Source organism: Dryas octopetala, chromosome 1, assembly GCF_963921425.1.
Source record: "Dryas octopetala chromosome 1, drDryOcto1.1, whole genome shotgun sequence".
Lineage (NCBI taxonomy): Eukaryota > Viridiplantae > Streptophyta > Magnoliopsida > Rosales > Rosaceae > Dryas > Dryas octopetala.
Window position 1 is genome coordinate 23,079,744 of NC_141366.1, and position 15,444 is coordinate 23,095,187.

The window sequence follows — 15,444 nt, forward strand, 5'->3', positions numbered from 1 at the left end:
TTATATCCTATTCCTATATCTCATACCCTAAACCCTATTGTGTATTTAAAAATTTTTAAATCCTATATATATCTTATAAGGCTTATATCCTATACTAATATACCATGCACATACCCTAAGACTATAATTGATAATAATTTAATAATTCATAGTTGATAACTTGGTATATAACTAATAACTATAGTCTATAAAAATGTTTAGTATGGTATAATATGATATAGTCTATAACTAATAACTATGGTCTATATAAATGTTTAGTCTAAAACTAATAACTATAATCTATAGAAATGTTTAGTATTGATAATAATTCAATAATTCATAGTTGATATATAACTAATAACTATAGTCTATATAAATATTTTATATAAATTATAGATATGTATAGAAATGTATTACACAAATTATATAGAAAAGAATTTTAAATTTAGGGTATAGAAATGTATTAAATAAATTATAAAATATGTTTTAAAACATATGTAATATATTAAAAACTTAAAAAGTAAAAACTCCAAAACTCCAAAGTCCAAACCCCAAACTATACTACATTTTTTTTCTAAGAATATAAAATATAATGATTAAGAGGAATGATATTATTTTGTATTATGTACAATTATTTTTTTAATAAATGATAAGCCATTGAAGACTAGGGCCTAGGGGTGTACAATTAGTTTATATATTATTATTTATTAGTTAGAAGTTAAAAGTTAAAATTAAAACAACCAAACCCTAAAACACAATCCAAAGCTTAAAAGTTAAAAGTTTTACCTTAAAACAACCAAACTCACTAAAAGTTAAAAAACACAAACTCTCTCTTTATCTCTCTTTCCCTCTCTTCTCCCTTTCTGTGATCTCTCCCTCTCATTCCTTTCGGCGATCACTCTTACTCAACCGCCTCTCTCTATCTTTCTCACTCATTCTCTCTCTTTCTCTATTTTCTCCCTCTTTGCAATCCTCTCTCCTCTCTCTTTGTGATCGCTCTCTCTCCTCTATGCAATCTCTCTCTCTCTTCTCCCTTTCTCTACGCTCCTTTTCCGATCTCTGTCACCGCTCGCCTATGTTGCATCTCCCTCATTGTCGCCGGTCAGGGCACGATTCTATCAGGGCCCAATTCGAATCGTGCCGACCAAGTATGCCGATCCAACCGAGTGTCATTTTACCGACATTTCAATACCAAACTCGGTAACCAAAATGGGCAACTAGGGGGTTCAGTCGGTACACCGGTTTGGGGTTTCCGGTTCGATAACCGTACCGAACCCACCCCTACATTATATGGACCAAATCCACTTGTAATTCTTCTCCTCCTAGACAAGGAAGAGGTACCCAAAGAGGTCCTCAGTCCTCCTCAAGTACTTACAAACATTTTTGACAATTATCTAGTGTTTTCCTCATCCATTTGCTTTTAATTTTTAAAACAAGACAAGGATCCCAGGATTTATGACAAAGCTACGCTACTTGAGGGAAATCAAACTCACTAAATTAAGTCAAGCCACTTGTTAATACTAAACCTATTGAACCTACAAGTAGAAGAAAACTTAAAAAGAACTTATGACATAATCACAAGGGGTGATGAAATTCATTCCATGATAAAGAAACCATTTTCTATGATATTATACCACCCAGAGGGAAAAAAGAAACAAAACAAAAGATGTGGATCAAATTTCACCAATCAGCTTTTAGTTCCCTTTATCATATGACTCTGAAATGGTGCCAATAGCTGGGAACTGCATCAGAAAGAAATTGCCATACCAGCTTACGGCTATCAGAAATAACCCTACCAATTCCTATTGAAGATAATCTTGAACAAGCAGTTCAAACAATGTTACTCTCTAATTCTGGGTGTCCTATCAAATCTGTCTGATGCTTTGGTTTCTCAAATTTGATTCGATACATGTACAAATATGTTGACAACAAGCTTACACATAAAGGAAAGGAGGGCTATGCAAAGATAAATGTAGCAACTGCAAGCATCACGAACTTGCTGTGTGGTCACCTTTCCCCATGAAGATGCACCTAAGGGTTACAGTGTGGTAAGTATAAACTAATACAATGCCCCTACTTTCGCTGCTTTTTTGATAGAGACTCTGACTGGACCTCAGCCTGCCAATTTAAACTTTTCCATGAATAAGACAGTAAAAACAGAACCAACGAGTAATCACTCAACATAAGATCAATATATGGAGAAAGATGAATAAGATTTCCATGAAATTTCCTACTTGAAATAGTTGCAAAACAGCAATCCAAGTCCATTAAATTAATAAGGGGAAGGAAAAAACACCACTATATGCAAGGTATATATCTACACGTGTAGTAAATTTATCAACTCTATGAATCTATCTCTACTATGCACATTCCTGTTTTGCACCATCCAAAAAGACAACTGAAAGGGTAGTTCTACAGCTGCATATTTCAAGATAAAAAAAATTAAAAAATACCAACTGGACATTCTATGTCCTCAAAGATACACTACATTCTCTGTGTACGCATATTTCAAGCATGCACAAGCAATCCATTCATTTAGTATAATGCACAGATATAAGGGAGAATCAGAATTCCATAACAGAGGGCTGTAATATTGTCTTATCCAAGATAAATGCACCACGAATTCTATGTATTGGTTTGTCTATTCATGAAATCTTTTCCCGTTCACCCCTACAGGAGAGAAAACACAGCACCCGTATGGTCAGGTTTTTGTTTTTGTTTTCCCATTCACCTCTCTCTCTCTCTCACACACACACAAATCTATCATCTCTTCTCACTGTCGTCTCATTTTTCCTTCTCTAAGAAACTTCTTTGCTATGGTTCCTCATTGCATGAAAAGTCTACTAATTATGATATATTCGACTCACCAGTAACTGTATCTTCAACGTTTCAATAGTTTACCTCGTCTGTCATCGTTCATTGTATTATGCGACTCAAGGAACTTGAGCAGCTCCTTGAGAATGATTTTCATGTATTTCCTATGGTTTTTATAATTAATGTGATGGGAGTAAGCATAATCATTATATATTGTAGTACTAGACCATAAATACACTGTCGGGTTGCACACGAATCTTTGATGCTAAACTAAGGTGGAGAAAGTGGATTTTCTATGGGAAAGCATAAGATTTTAGAATCTTTTGGGTATCATTGTCAAAACATTTGGGTTTATAGTGAAATAACCTAAAATAAAAATCACTATGCAAAAATTGCTCATTTTTTCAAAGGTTAGAAGTTAACCCCTTTTTGCAAGGATAGTACCATTATACTCGTATTACATGTGTCGAGCTGTGGGTTGAGATGGTTGAGATGAATGTATTGTCGCCTATCTACAATGCAGAAAGGGTTAGTTTTCTAACTTTTGAAAAAAAGAAGTCATTTTTCCATAGTGATTTTCAATTTGGGTCATTTAACTATAAAACCCAAACATTTTAAGAATATTCGCTTTAGTTTAATTCATTTTCCTTTATTTAAAACAATTTTATGTTACCTATCAAAAAGATATTGCCACATGATTCATAGGCATAGTGCTCCTGCAGTCAAAATGTAAAATACTTTGGTTCAATATAATGCCTCGCCCCCAATTCCATAGTAGCAATGAGATTGGGAGAATACGCATGCAAGATGTTCATCAAGTAAAAGGAAACCACAGAACTATTTCTATGATTGGATAGGTTTTCTCTTCACTTTGGGCTTATAAATGTTATGCTCTTTCCATTGTGCATCCTAAATGTTTTGGAAACAATTTGGTTTGTAAGCTACTTGTAAGCGCACACTAAATGTTGATTCTAGTAGTCATTTACTAGGGAACATAAACATTTCAGAACATTTTTGTAATCCTTAAAACAGAATAAATGTAGCCGATACACTGAAAATGATAAATATCAAAATGAGAATTGGTAGAGAATGCTTACAGCACTTGAAAGCTGCTCACGGATATAGGCCATTGATCTTAGCATGGCACCTAATGTATCCCTAGACACTTGAAACTTAACCTCTGACTCCCCTGAAGTTGTCTCTGTGTCTTGAAGCTGAAGAAATTGGGACAAAAGTCATATTAATCTATCAAACAATTAAAAGTAAAAGGGACAACAGAACCCTTCTCAATCATGGAGATTTCCATTCTCTCAGATCAAAGGGATTTCCACTCCTATCATCTAATTAAAACAAAATATATATGAAAGAAAAGCATACAGATTTGTTTTCCTCCTTTGGAAAGAACGGGACAAGGATGCACTCTGTATCATACAATCAGCTAGATATAATAAATAAATTATCCTAAATTAAATGTTTCCTACATGAAGTATATAATGAATTTCTGCATGGAGCAAACAGGCACCACGATGCATATATGCACATGCAAACATATTAACTACTGCTAGCAGAACAAGAACCAGCAGAAAGTCACTCGAAATAAAATAATGTTGATGCCTAGCTGACAGGTATTCAAAGTCAAATTCCTCACTTCCAGTTTAGTATTTCACAGATAGCCCCATCCCTGTTCTCCAGATCTGAGCTCACTTGATCCCACCAATGACTTAATCCTAGGATGATAAACTCCTTATGTACCAACAGTCAGATAAGAAAACCATAGAACTCTTTAGTACAATGACATAAACATATTTTTGGAGCCTTATCTCACCACCCCTTGAAGAGCTAACAAAATCTTATAACAACATGTTATACGAGGGGGAGAGAGAGAGAGAGAGAGAGAGAGAGAGAGAGAGAGAGAGAATCCCTATTATGAGTGAAGTTCATGCTACTGAAATTTTGAATTATCTTCTTCCTTAACCCAGAAAAAAAAAAAAAAAAAAAAAAAAGAAACAAAATCCAAAATGCATTTTCTTCATAGTAAAAGCATATAACAACATGTTTGCAGATAGAGAATAGTATAAAGTGATAAATTTAAATTTAGAAAAAGAAAATAAACCCTTTTGATGATTTGAGAAGGAAAAAAAATACTAAGGACCAACGGGATTGAGAGATAATAAATGCAAGAGCAGTTGATTGAAAGACCATGGGAGCTCTCTGCTGAAATAAAATAATTCAGGAACTTGAAAGTTTAAAACATGGGGAAAGCCTCTCTTTCCAAATAGAAAAGGAAAATTTCCTCAAATCAGCGTAGGTGCCATTCATTTTGACTGGTCTGGGGTTCTGTACCAAGTGTGACTACTTGTATTATTTTGGTTGGTTTGGTTTTGGTCTACGCATGGCTTGGTATGTTTTCTTCTCGGTGGTATGATTCAGATGGCCTTCTTGTCCATCTCCTTTTGTACTTTGTTTCCCTCTTTCTGTAAAATTTTGATTTCCTATCCAAAAAAGTAATAATAATAAACATACGTGGGCTTACGGCTTTTAGTTGTAAGATTTATATTTAAGAGGGTTGATTTGAGAACTTCAAATTAATAAGTGTCAGAACATAAACAGTTATCCCACATCCTAACAGTTCAAGCTTTATGGGAACTATGGTAAACCAACAAACTTATCACAGTATCAGAGTATCCTCGTAATTTCAACCTCTCAATATAAATTGAATTCTAAATTGTTGTGCTATTTAATGGTGGGAGGAGTCCCACATAGAGGGGGAGGTTTGGAATATAAACATTTGTTGGTCCACATCCTAATAGCTTAAGCCTTTAGGAACAATGGTAAACCAACAAAAGTTATCAATAAGGATTAAATTTCATGTTTTCAAAGGGATTTGATGAGTGAGTGTGTGTGTGTGTGTGTGTGTGTGAGAGAGAGAGAGAGAGAGAGAGAGAGAGAAAAAAAAAAGGTTTGCAGAGTTTTTCTAGGCGGAAACTTTTTCAAAGATTTGGTAGTGCTAGAATCAAGATTAATAGGAGAAAAGGGTTTGGGAAACTAGTAGGTTTTGGGGTTTCAAAAGGTGCAAAACGTAAAAAATTATATGTTGCAGTTCCCATTTCATCCTCATGTATCTCCCACTCCATCCATTCCTATGAAGTCTCTAATTAAATGGTGTATTTCTTATATCTTCTTATTGCATCTTGTGATGTACTAGTTTATGTTCCACTCCACTAACACCAATGTTGTACAACCAATGAAATAGGCAACGACTTCATGTATTCCAATACAACAATTGTAGTATGGCTCCACTGACCTATCTGCAACCATGTCCAACAAATCATTGCAACAGCTTCCCCATAATTGACACAATGGAGACACATGAAAATTTTTCATTGACCCTTTTTTTTCCTCTGAAGTACAGATATATGTAGAAATATTTTACAGCCATTTTAACCATCCATGCCATAATTGGCACAATCTAACAAAGAAGGAATTGCATAAGATGGGAAAATCCTTGTTGAGATTCTTTGATATTGATAAAAATTATTTTATTTTCTATTGTAGGGAGGAAAAACACCGCCCACTCCAAAAATGTTTGTAAGAAACAGAACGAATAAAATTAAATGGGAAGTGCAATCAAAATGGGCCAGCAGTCCACAAAAGAAGCAACCTTCAAACCGCCAGAAACAGAAAATCAAGAACACAACAAATAACAAAACAGAACCCATCCCAACAGAAAACAGAAAAGTAACCAGCCAAACTACAGACAAAAAGCCTAAGAAAAGGCAGCTTCCCAATCCATATTATAAAGAAAGGCCAGTCACGGAACCCGGAAAAAAATCAAGGCCTAAAATCCATCCATATCACCTGTAAATCACTAACACACTGCATCTTCACAAGAACTTTGCCTTCTCCCCTCCACCAAAAGCACAATAACTCTCTTCAATAAAGAATTGCGGGAAGAGGACAGCACTCAACTTAAGCTAGCAACATGAAACAGATTATACAGCAGTCTCAAAACCACTGGATTATGAAGAAAAAGATGATCAATGCTCTCCGAAGCTCCCTTACACAATTTTTTATTTTCTAACACCCCCTCACATTTGGATCTTCTCTATGCCACTAGAGCCCAACATGTGGATTCTTTCTTTGATACCATGATAAATTATGTTGATTGTTTTATATTCTAACAGAAACAACACAGAACACAGAAAGGCCCTGAAAATGTCTTTCCAAGGGCATCAAAATGAGCCGACACTATTATTTAAATGAGAGATAAAGCTGGCCAAACATTTTTAATGCAATCTACGGAATTTTGAACAAACTATCATTCCGGTTGCAGAAGACCCAATTCTGAGTGCATTAAGTATATTTAACTAATAACACAAAGGGTTGTTCCAATGCAAAACCCTTGGCTATACCCAAAAGGGGGGAAAAGGAATTTAGAATAAACACAAACAACGTAAGCATAAGAAAAATAGCTCATCAAACAGTTGGGGCAAGTCTGAGAGACAGGTTTGAAATTTTGATTCTCGTACCTTCAAATTTATAACAGCAACCTTATTAGCTGGTGTTGAGAGCTGGTCACTGATGTAGGCCATAGACCTTAACATTGGCTCCAATGATACCCTTGAAAGCTGAAACTTAACCTCTGATTCTGCTGATGGAGTCCTGCTATAATCTTGCAACTGCAGAGGTTATAAGTGAAGTTTAAAAAATAAGAGAAGGGAAAAAAACACTCTTGCTCTGTAAACTATGCTGTGGGAGTTTAAAGCACAGCATTCCACTAGCCCAATCCTATAGGTCACAATTAAGTAGAACAAATCAGATATCTACAAAATGACCTAAATAACCTCAAAAAAATTATAAAGATTTCATGCACAAATACAGTGATATCTGGGCTACAGCACTGCCAACTTGAGCTAATTTGATGATACAAAAATCACAACTTGTTTTATGGTTTCACTTTGTCATACACGTACCTTCAGGTTAATGACAGCTACTCTATTTCCTGGTGTTGAATTCTTATTCTCCATGACCCAAGTCATTGACTTTAGACACGGGAGGACCACCTACAGAAAAGCCCAGATCAATACCATTAACTTGCACTCAGAACAAAACGATATATGGAAGAACATAATTAAAGCAAAGAATCCCTTCCCATACCATGTTCTCAGGAGTACCATCATCCCGGTGAAGAGACACAGGGGCCATTCGTGGCAAATTCAGATCAGAAACAGTTTGAGCAGGTGCACCAGCATCATTAAGATTAAATCGCTTCATTACTTCATCTTGTCGTGGCCACAACAAAGGGGTCATATCTGAAGTTGATATAGAGTTTTTCTTGTCATCATAGCCAGTCCCACTAACCTGAGAACTAGGAGGTGCAACTTTAGCTACATTTTTCTTCACAACGGAAACCTTCTTCCCACTATCTCTAAGAGCAGTCATTGCTGCATTATAAGTTTCTGTAGTGGTTGCCCCATCCTCCGCATATCTAATGGCTTCCCGACACAGATTGTTGTATCGTAAAGTCAGAGACTCTTGGCCATGTAACTCACTACTACGTTCATCTATTCTAGTTCCATTCTTTGCATTTCTTGTCCATCGTTTCAAAATGTAATGGGATGGCAATGTAAGAACATTTGTTACGGTAAAGACTGTCAAAACATGTCTACAGAGAATGCCTGAATACTCAAACATTTGACAACTACAGTTAGCTCTCATCTCAGGATAGTTTAATGTAACGATGTATGCCTTGTGGTCATCCTCAAATTTTGCAACCCTGAATGTGCTAATAGCTCCATCACCTTCAATCCTATTTGCTGTATACACAAAAGTCTCAACTAGCTCTTCTTGGAATTTTGCAAAAATTTTTCTTGTATAAAGATTGGCTGCCTGTTTCTCCATGGGTGATGGTGTTCTCAATACCGGCGTTGTGCAAATTGTATCAAAGTCTGCTTCTATTTCCCTTTCAAACCAGTTCTCTAAGGCTCTTTCATACTGCCTAAAGAACATTGGTAACATGGTCTGTTGATTTACATAGCCTTCAAAAAAAGAACCATCGTACCCTTGATTAGGAGATATAGCAGCAAAAAAGGAATCTCGGAAATACACAGGCACCCATTGAGCACGAGCACTATATAACGATTGAAGCCAATCATTTCTCCTAAGGTCATATTTATCAAGGATAGAATCCCAAGACAATTCAAACTCCTCGATAGTTTCAGTCAAATTGATACAATTATAAAGTTCCACCTGAAAATTGGGATGTGCATGACATACATGAGCCAACCTTTCCTGACCTTCTCTTAAAACATGCCACTTGCTAATGCAGTGGCGGACTTCTGGAAACACCTGAGAAACTGCTGTCTGTATGGCTTTGTCTTGATCAGTCATAATAGACGCAGGAGGGCAATCATTCATTGCTGTAAGGAATGTCTTGAACAACCAAATAAAAGATGCTTCTGAATCATCTAGAAGTAATGCACAACCAAACAAAACCGTTTGACCATGATGGTTCACTCCTGTAAATGGAGCAAATGGCACTCTATACTGATTGACTCTGTACGTAGTATCTAGGGTAACAGCATCACCAAAATGACAGTAAGCTGTTCTTGACCTAGCATCTGCCCAGAACACGTTAGCCATGTGATTATCGTCATCAAGTTGTATTGCATAAAAGAAACCAGGGTTCTCCGCCTGCATTTTCTTGAAATACTCGAGCAAATTCTGTGCATCCCTCCCTAGTGTCCTCCTTTGACTACAAGGCCTAACAGCATAATTCATTGTTGCAGCATTCTTGACTGACCGAATTGATTCTGCAGATGGAATATTCCTAACTACACGGTTTTTCTCTACAGAGGCACGGTTTCCATCCATGGAGACATACATAACACCACTGGGAACAATCTCTACCCCTTGATAAGTTTCAGACGCGTTCTTCGCAGCACCAGCAAAATGTCGGCGAGGCCGAAGGTAATGCACTTTACTAGGACTCATTAATGCATGGCTATGCTCCTTCACAAATTTGGTTGATACCCACTTGTCTTGACCCTTCAACTCTATCCTAAGCATTGCGTCACAACTATCAGCATGCCTTCTTTTTAAACCCTCTCGGCCACATACAAACTCCCGAGAAATGGTTGTCCCATCAGGTTTAGAGCGACTAGATTGACCAACTTTACAGCTAAAACCCAAACGTCTGGCATATTCGTCATAGAAGGTCTTGGCAGCATCTTCCGAATTAAATTCCATTCCCATGTATGGCTCGGAAATCCCATCCTCATCATGAGCCTCAGAATTTTCAGCATTATTCACTTCCCCATCTTCACTACGTTCAGCATCACCATCATCTGCCATTCCACGATGCCCCATCCCTTCCACATCAATCACTTCAACATCCATATTAAACCCACTGTGTAATACTAAAGAATATAATACTTATTTTTTGAGCTAATTAAATAGCACAGCCCCATGTGTTTTATTAATACTGAGCAATAGTAGTTCAATCTGCACAGAATGCCGACCACACAACTGGTTCATAGTTGAGCCATAAAAAAAATATATTCGCATAAATACACACACACACACACACACATATATATATATATATATCTGGGTATCTAAAGTGTTCAAAATATCGGCCGACATTCCTAAATGTTGCTATTTGGAGTCGGCGATACCGATAGGGGGTGAAGCAAAATCTTCACCCGTATCCCGGATATCGACGATAATTTTGGTAAATATCGGAAATCCCCGATATTGTACCGAAATCACCGAAAATCAGACCAAAAAATTGAAAAAAAAAAAAAAAGAGGGGGAAGAATGAGAAATTAAGCCAAATTAACCCTAATTTTCCATACCCATCTACTAATTCAGAAACCTAATCAATGAATTAACATTTGTTTATCAAAACCCAATAATTGAATAAGAAGAAATGACATACCTTTACATCTCAGCCCTTATTGTCGACACTGTGAATACACAGCCTACAGAAAACCCAAAAGGAATCTCATCTACCATTCAACCCCAAACAAAAACTCTTAATAAATTGCACCAAATTATGAGAGTTTCGACACCCACACTTTGAGCAGGAACATCAATCAGCAGCTGTGATCGAGCTTTGTGAAGGTGAGCCTCCTCCTCTTTTTCGGTCCCTGTCTCTGTCTCTCTGTCTCTCTCTCCCGTCTGGTCACTGGTGTTTGTGCAAAAGGGATAGAAGTTAGAACGACAGAAGAGAAGGCAGGAGATGATTTATTGGGTGTTGGGACTTATTGATCAGCTGGTTTTGGGTACGGGCTCCAACTTTGTACTACAAGACTACAATTATACAACTAGTGGTTTTAAAAAACATTAAACATAAACACATTTAATTTGGGGCATTTTACTAGTTTTTTTTTTTTTTAAGAATTTTTTATTTACTCTTAAAAATTCTCAATTCTACATTATCATTTAATAGAAATTAACATTCTAATATTAATAAATAAGAGAATGTATGATGGTTTTGTGTGTGTTTTTTTTTAAATCTGATAATACTTGTATTTATATAGTTGAGGAAATTACAGATTTGGTCCACTTATTTTATACCTAGTTCAATTTTGGTCCACGATCTTTTTTAAGTTCTGTTTTAGTCCACTAATTGTTTTATTTGTTCAATAAAAGTCCAGATTTGTGACTTTAAGTCATTTGGGTTGTGTTTTCTTGAATTATAATTGGAGTATAAGTTATATTTCATCATTTATTAGTCATAAAAACAAATTTGGAGTATTAGAATCTAAGAGAATTGAGATTAGGTGAAGTTTGAAAAATTGGCAGTTTCGGGTACCCTACTTTGGGGTCAATTATCTTAAGTTTTAGAACTCTAATTTGAATGATCTTTATATGGTTGTAAAGAAAAAATGCATAACTTTGAAACAAGTATATGTTTGCTGAATTTGGGTGAGATTTAATAGGGTAAAAGGCAGACCAAATTTGAGAAAACAAATCTGGACCTTTACTGAACAAGTGGGACAATTAATGGACCAAAATAGAACTTAAAAAAAATTGTGGACCAAAATTGAACTAGGTATAAAATAACTGGACTAAATCTGTAATTTCCTCTTATATAGTTTATTGTTTGATTATAGGTTTGTTATTTATTTATTTTATTTTATTATAGATTTGTTATTTATTTTTTAAAAAAAGCTTTATTGTTTATGGTATATTTTTATGTTGGAGTGTTGGACATGCCTTTTTTTAATTAAAGTTTTACAATTAAATACTATATAACCTTACTGTTGTTAGCATGTTTATTGTATAAGCTATACACTTAAGCTGTTATACAATTAATTATAGGGTTAAATACAAAAATAGTCCACGAACTTTACATTGATTCTTAATTTGGCCAACTATAAAAAAAAGTCAATTTGGTTCACGAATTTTTCAAGTTTTACCAAAGCAGTACAAACGTTAACTTTCATCCGAAAATTAACGGAATTGATCACATGAAAATGTGATGAACGGATTGAAATGCCCCTGAAAATGTGGTAACTTGTTGTGCACATGACCAGTTTCCGTTAAATTTTTCGATGGAAGTTAACGTTTGTACTGCTTTTGTACAACTTAAAAAGTTCGTGAACTAAATTGACACTTTATATAGTTAGTGGACCAAATTGCGATGTACTGTAAAGTTTATGGACTATTTTTATATTTAATCCTTAATTATATGATATTAAGTGTTAGATTTCAAATGACGAGTAGTAGTGGAACTACTAGGATGGATCGAGCATGGAAATATGCCACTTCTGTAGAAAGCAATAAGTATGGAACCACATGCATATTTTATCATTATACTTTTCAAAGTTGAGGCATTACACGCTTGAAATACCATTTGGATGGTTGTGATCAGGTTCGGACCTAGGATTTTATGATAAGGTGGGCTGGACTTTCAAGCTAGTTCTCACGAGTCACGTTTCTTAGTACTAGAATTTTGAATTATCATCAAATGATAACCAACCTTTTTTTGTCAAAAAATGTTAACCAACCTTAATTGTTACAATAGTCAAAACAACCTTTTTGGTGAAATTAATGTTCATTTCCCATACACACACACACACACAAACACTGATACACAAAGTATAAAGTACATGTACATTTTTGAGTGACATACATCAAGAAAAGAGAATACAAGGTAAGACAAAACAAGAACAAAGTTTGATAATAGACACTACGATTTATAAAGGATGTAAATTTCAAGGTTTTCCAACTTTGGGGCTGTGTTTGATTGCTTAATGGTAAAACTAAACAGAAATAGAATGCAACAAGCAGTACCTTAATTGGAAAGGTCGAAAATGACGACGTTTCGTGGCTTTCAGAGTTTCTTTACCACCATCCGCACCACCAGTTGATTACAAAATCGGGAGAGAATAGCATGTCTCATAAATTCTAGATGACATAAGTCGACATGCGTGATTCCTATCTTCTGATTCATATCATATGGCTGGTACTCCTACTGTCTTAAGTTGCTCAAGTATGCTATAGAAGTTGGTTTCAAATTTAAGTATGTAGCTAATGATAAAAAAACGTGTCATTGCGGTCTGCTGTAAGCACAAATCTGATGGATATCCATGGTGTGTGTATAAGTATAGCCTTTTCAAATAATTTTGTCTACATTAGAAAATTGGAAAATGTTCATACTAGCTGTAGCCTCTTTCGTGACTCAAAAAATGGTATGATGAACAGTACTTTAATATGTTCAGTTTTTAACGACCAAATTCGTAAAAATTCAAGGTTAATTAAATTAAAAGACATTATTAATCAAATGAAGCAATATTATAGGATGGATGTGACATACTACCGTGCATGGTTTGACAAAGAGTTGGCTAAATTTAAGGCGCACTATTTGACTCAAACTCATACAATCAGTTATGTTGGTATGCTAAGGTTGTGAAGTCAACAAATCTTGGTTCACATTGCTTTCTTGAGTTCAATCCATTGGACAATCAGTTTAGGAGGTTTTTCCTATGTTTTGGTGCTTGCATAGTTGGGTTCCCTTGGTACTTGCTATTGCTTTTTCATTGTTAATACCCATATTGATCCAGCAAAACTACGCATTGTAGAAATGGAAGTGATGAGGCTTAAATGGAGTCTGAATCGTTGTTTGCCTAAACATGAGCTAAGAAAAGAAGTCCAAGAGATTATAAACGTGTTCATAGGCCCGAAAGATCTAGTGAATAGGGTGAGGCCCAAGAATAGACTAGAGACCCAGGGACCAAGGCTCAACTATGGGCTTGGCGACTAATGGGCCAAAGCCAATGAGGCTTGGTGACCCAAAGAAGCGAGGTTATACTAACCTCGGCTTAAGACACGGGTTAATAGCCTGTGGTGGACCATGGATTAGCCCCCATGGATATGAATGCTCGATATCATAAAGGCACAAGGCCTGAATGGGCTTTGGTGTGGTGAACTTGCGAGGCCAAGGATAGCTTAGCCTTGGGACTCAAGAAAGGCCCAAGCTTCAATGATCTAAGCTCAAGGCTTCATTTTAAAGGGCATCTCATAGGCCCACACCCCAAGGGACGCCTTGGGGAAGATAGGTTTCTCTGGAGATGGCCCAGTACCAGTGTTGTTGGCCCAAGATGACACTTGAAGACCCATAGGGTCCCAGGTGGTGAGATCCGCAGGCAATTAGGATAGAGTAGATGAGCTTCTTGGCTAGAAGGCTTAGCTCGTGCAAATGATAGCTTAAGAGAAGGCGTGTTCTACTTGAACAAGAAGTCATGACCCTATGCTAAGTTAAACTTAGGTGGCAAGCTATCATGAATCCTAATTAAACAAGGACTAGAAGACCTCGACCATAATCACTATAAATAGGGCACCATAGCCCTCATGTATGATATGCAATCCTAACTCTCTAGAATATTCTGAAAGAATGTGTGTTTATTGACTTAAGCGTCGGAGGGTCCTTAGCCGGTATCACACTGGTGCCTCCTTATGCTTAGTGTTCTCTGTCAGAGGCTGAGTTGATCGCGTGACGAATTTTGCGCATCAAATTCATGATGCCACATTCTTAAAGAGTAAATATAAAGGAACTCTTCTATGTGCAACTGGGAAAAATTGAGACAAAGGTAAGGTTTTATTTTATTTTGAATTAAATTGTTAGTGAATTTTGATTGAATGACAGTCACAGATAAATGATTTTAAGGATATAGTGCTTTTAGCATTGGTTAATTTTGGTTTGAACCTTATGAGATTTGGGCTTAAGGTGTAGGCAGGTGTGGGGTTTTGTGTTGCACCTTCTACTCTAAGCCCTAAGTGACTTCCACATTCTTGATGAAACAAACGTGATGAATCCAGAGAGATATTGCGTGAGCCTTACTAAAATCTCTACAATGAACAAAGCTTTTGCGTATGTGAGTGAGTAAGCATGTGTGGGTCTAATGTGATTTTGCGACAGTGGGTTTATAATGAACTTGGAGACGGTTGCCTCATACGACTTGCTAGAGTCTTCCTATGTCACCCCAAAGACCTAATTAGTATGTTTCTTCTCTCATTCATAGTTTTTGAATTTTTTGAATTTGATAATTTGTGGAGGTATTGATGTATCAATAAGTTGTGATTTTTCTTTAACAGGCAACCACTACCCATAAGAGAATATACCCAATTTGGTATATTTCTCAT

At 36.1% G+C, this 15,444-nt stretch overlaps 1 protein-coding gene across 2 annotated transcripts; it reads right to left on the bottom strand.

Annotated features, from left to right (window-relative positions):
* Nucleotides 1–1,581: 1,581 nt before the first annotated feature.
* On the bottom strand, nt 1,582–11,045 carry FRS3 (FAR1-related sequence 3). 2 transcript variants are annotated; one of them, XM_086246392.1, is made up of 7 exons: nt 10,870–11,045; nt 10,733–10,775; nt 7,951–10,296; nt 7,767–7,856; nt 7,323–7,472; nt 3,891–4,007; nt 1,582–2,097 (listed from the first exon to the last, which is right to left on the bottom strand). In XM_086246392.1, exons 3-7 carry the CDS (start codon nt 10,189–10,191, stop codon nt 2,053–2,055), a joined length of 2,643 nt encoding a protein of 880 aa, XP_086102518.1. In that variant the 5' UTR covers nt 10,192–10,296; nt 10,733–10,775; nt 10,870–11,045; the 3' UTR covers nt 1,582–2,052. The 2 variants fall into 2 exon arrangements, with proteins under 2 accessions (XP_086102518.1, XP_086102513.1); XM_086246387.1 differs by having other exon boundaries at nt 10,733–11,045.
* Nucleotides 11,046–15,444: the final 4,399 nt, after the last annotated feature.